At 37.6% G+C, this 4242-nt stretch overlaps 1 protein-coding gene across 1 annotated transcript in view; it reads left to right on the forward strand.

Annotated features, from left to right (window-relative positions):
- Positions 1–4242, forward strand: part of CBL (Cbl proto-oncogene, E3 ubiquitin protein ligase) — a 104392-nt gene that overhangs the window by 79618 nt on the left and 20532 nt on the right. The window contains exons 7-9 of the mRNA XM_011927045.1: positions 561–648; positions 999–1130; positions 1343–1546. Coding sequence (XP_011782435.1) covers positions 561–648; positions 999–1130; positions 1343–1546 — 424 coding nt within the window. The remainder of the gene's footprint in view (positions 1–560; positions 649–998; positions 1131–1342; positions 1547–4242) is intronic.

The following is a 4242-nucleotide window of genomic DNA, read 5'->3' on the forward strand; positions in this document are numbered from 1 at the left end:
GCCTGTAGTCCCAGCTACTCGGGAGGCTGAGGCAGGAGAATGGCGTGAACCCAGGAGGCGGAGTTTGCAGTGAGCTGAGATCTGGCCGGCAGAGCGAGACTCCGTCTCAAAAAAAAAAAAAATATTGGTTAGTAAACTGTGACCTATGGGCTACCTGTTTGTTCCCCGTGTAAGCCAAGATAGTTTTTCCTAAGAATCATTTTGAAAAAAACAATCAGAGAAAAATATGTGACCCAGACTAATGTGGCCTACAAATCCTAAATGATTTTCTGTCTGGCTCTTTACAGAAAAGCTTTGCTAACCAACCCCGTGATTAAAAGATAGAACCTATGGCATTGTTACCTGGAGAAGGAGAATATCTTTGTTTTTGGAGAATATCTTTGAACTGTTCTGTGTTACTTATTTTTTTTGAAGTATTATTTGTTTGAAGTAAGATTTATCTTTATACTTACACCAAGTTGCCCTTTGAGATTGGAGGAACTCCCAGATACCATTTGTCTATATTAGCAAGCACTGGTAAATTGGCTTCAATAAAACCTAAGATTGGTTACTCTTTACAGCTATTTGTTTCCTGATGGACGAAATCAGAATCCTGATCTGACTGGCTTATGTGAACCAACTCCCCAAGACCATATCAAAGTGACCCAGGTGAGTTTTGTTTCACATTATAACCGTATCACTGGACACAAGCTTTGGTATATTCTTTATAGAACTGATGGCATAATTGAATTGATTGGAACACCATTGACTAGATTAGTGAATTTAAACTGTTGACTAGATTAGTGAATTTGTGTGTATGTGGTTTCACTTTAAACCCTGGAGCTTAAAATAGGACCCAGACTAGATGCTTTCTGGTTTAATGGGAGAAAATAAACCACTGTTGTGACATTTTTATGTAAGTAAAATTTGTATAGGAAGCAAGTCTTCACTTTTTCTGTTGTTAACATTTATGATTGCAGTTATTTATTCAACTAATAGTCTCTTAATTTTTCTTAAAGGAACAATATGAATTATACTGTGAGATGGGCTCCACATTCCAGCTGTGTAAAATATGTGCTGAAAATGATAAGGATGTAAAGATTGAGCCCTGTGGACACCTCATGTGCACATCCTGTCTTACATCCTGGCAGGTATGAATCTAAACAGTGACTTTTTTCAGCTATGTAATCACCTTGGAGAATTCGGTATTATATAGCCTATACTGATATTGGGGGTGGTCTGGCTTTTGGGGTTAGGTTTAAACTTTTACTTTCTTTTAATCTCTAGGAAATGTATTTTCTAGTAGATTAATATTTTAAGTATTTTCAGATGCATCTGTTACTATCTTTTGCTTCTTCTGCAGGAATCAGAAGGTCAGGGCTGTCCTTTCTGCCGATGTGAAATTAAAGGTACTGAACCCATCGTGGTAGATCCATTTGATCCTAGAGGGAGTGGCAGCCTGTTGAGGCAAGGAGCAGAGGGAGCTCCCTCCCCAAATTATGATGATGATGACGATGAACGAGCTGATGATACTCTCTTCATGATGAAGGAATTGGCTGGTGCCAAGGTAAGACAGCAGTTTAGGAGACTGGCTAAATCCATTATGAGTTTATGTTCTAAAGCTGTAAAACACTTAATGGTATCCAAACTACAATGATAGGTAGTATTAATAGCTGATATTTATTGAGCATTTACTATATGACAGATACTATGTTAAGCACTTTACTTGTTTTTTACTCATATAATCTTTACTACAACCCCATGAGTACATACTACTATTATCCTCATTTAACAGATTAAGAAACTGAGGCACAAAGAGGTTAGGGAATTTGCTGAAGATCACACAGCTAGTAGGTTGAAGCATCTGTGAGCTGCATCTGTGACCAGGCATTCCAGCTTAAGGCCCAATACTGTCTGTATTTTAGGACTAAGACTTTATTTATATCTCTTGTTGGAGAATATGATGGAGAAATAAAAGAACTGGATCCTCTTTTGCTAATGCAACTAGAATGAGTTCTGTTCCCTTTTTTTAATGGAGTCTTGGCGTTAGAAAGTTGGGGCTGGGCATGCCTATAGCTCATGCCTATAATCCCAGTACTTTGGGAGGCTGATGCTGGAGGATCAGTTGAGCCCAGTTTGAGACCAGCTTTGGCAATATAGTGAGACCCTATCTCTACTCCCAACTCCAAAAAAAAAAAAAAAAAAAAAGCTGGGTATGGTGTTGTGTACCTGTGGTTCTAACTACTCTGGAGGCCAAAGCTGGAGGATCAGTTGAGCCCAGCAATTCGACATAGCAAGACCCTATCTTTACCACCACTGCCCCCATGCCCCTCTAAAAAAAAAATAGTTGGGCATGGTGGTGTTTGCCTGTAGTTCTAACTAGTCTGGAGACTGAGACAGGAGGATTGCTTGATCCCAGGAATTCAAGGCGGGAGTGAATTGTGATTGTACCACTGCACTCTAGGCTGGGTGACATAGTGAGACCCTGTCTCATAAATAAAAAGCAGTTGTATACTACGTGTAGTGTGACTTATTTCTGTAAAAATAATTTTTTTTAAAGCATATACATAGAAAAGTTGGATGACTACATACCAAACTAATCACTGTTATTTCTGAGGATAGAAATTGAGAGCACTCAAATTCTGTGGAATATTTGAATTTTTTACAATTAATGCATGTTACTTTTTCAAAGTGTTTGTTGTGCTAGATGGTTGAGTGTAAATGGGATAAGAAGTCTAAGACAAGGCTTTCAAGGAGCTAATAGTTTTATTTAGGAAGAGGACATATGTGCAGGTGAAACACTTTAGAGGAAGAAGTAAAGGAATACTCTTTCCCTAGCCATGTAGAAATGCAAACAGAAAAAAAACCAGCCTCATGTATTTTGTCATTTGGCCATTCCATAATTTATTTTGTCTTCCTTTTAATGGACATTCATATTGTTTGCAGGCTTACATATATTGGCCAGCTTTTACAAGTCTGTCTAGGCTAGCAGTGGGATTGCTGCATAAGGGAGTGTGTATTTCAACTGTGATAGAGGGGAGGGTTATGATTAATGGAGGGGCTCATGGGAATATCACAGTGATAATGGTATTTTGTTTTTTAGCTGGATGATAAGTACATGGATGTTTTATTCCTTGTACTTTATAGTTCATTATATATTTTGTATGAATAAAATAATTTGAGTGAAAATATTTAACTTTTGGATAGTTATTAAAGCTTAGCCCCTTTTTTTGGTCCTGAAATCACTCTTGAAGGTATGGAAAAGAATGAGAATGCCTGTTTCTTCACATCCTGGTAGATGTTGTTTGTTGTTTTATTTTGATTTGTTTTTAATATAGTGAATCTACTTATAGTTGGTGAAGGCACATTGATTTTTTTTTTTAAGGCGTAAAAGAATTGCTAAAAAACTTACAAAAACATTGGTTCTCTGCCTCTGTCCCCTCCAGCACCTCTCTGTCCCCTTGTTCAGAGTTTTAATTCTTGAAACTGTTGACTACCTCTGTGTTTCTTAACCATATGCTTATACTGCTTCTTCTGGATTCTTGATCTCTTCACCTCAGATATTGTGGGAGAGCGTTTAGGTCTCTTATCTCCCTCCTCTCTACTCCATATCCTCCCACTACAGTTATTTGAATTTGGCTTAGTACTCAGTGTTTATGTGATTTCACTCCATACTGTGCCAAATAGCATACTATACAATAATTACTTTTGCTTTCTTATACAGCTTTCTGCTTTTCCTGGTATAATTATTTTTATTTTTTAGTTTTCAGTTTGTACCTGTCACTACCAAATCATACCGTACTCTCAAACATCCTCTCAATATAGTTTCTGTGAAATAAAATCTGTTAGTATAGTGGTATGTGATATCGTGTACTGCTGCGTAGGAAATAGGAGTCATCTGTGTTCAGTTCCAGTCTGCTGCAGTTACTCTCTGTGCCACACTACTTGTCACCCTGAGGTGTCCCCTCGCCATCCTCATGGGACTTCATTGCCTCTCCTCTCTTGCAGTACCTTGGTTCCCGTGTTTTCCTCTTTTTTTGCTTTACTTCTTTATGTCCTTAAAATGGCTTTCTGTGAAAGGGTGAGCGATAAACTTCTTGAGATCGTTAGTATCTTAAAAGGCCTTTATTCAACCCTCAAACGTAAATTGACTAGTTACAGAATTCTAGGTTGATAAATATTCTCCTCATTTATCAACCTAGATAAATTGTTAAAGGCTTCACTGACTTCTAGCTTCTAATGTATTTTTTTTTTTTTTTTTTT

Source organism: Colobus angolensis, unplaced genomic scaffold (assembly GCF_000951035.1).
Source record: "Colobus angolensis palliatus isolate OR3802 unplaced genomic scaffold, Cang.pa_1.0 Scaffold7, whole genome shotgun sequence".
In the NCBI taxonomy this organism is placed as follows: Eukaryota; Metazoa; Chordata; class Mammalia; order Primates; family Cercopithecidae; genus Colobus; species Colobus angolensis.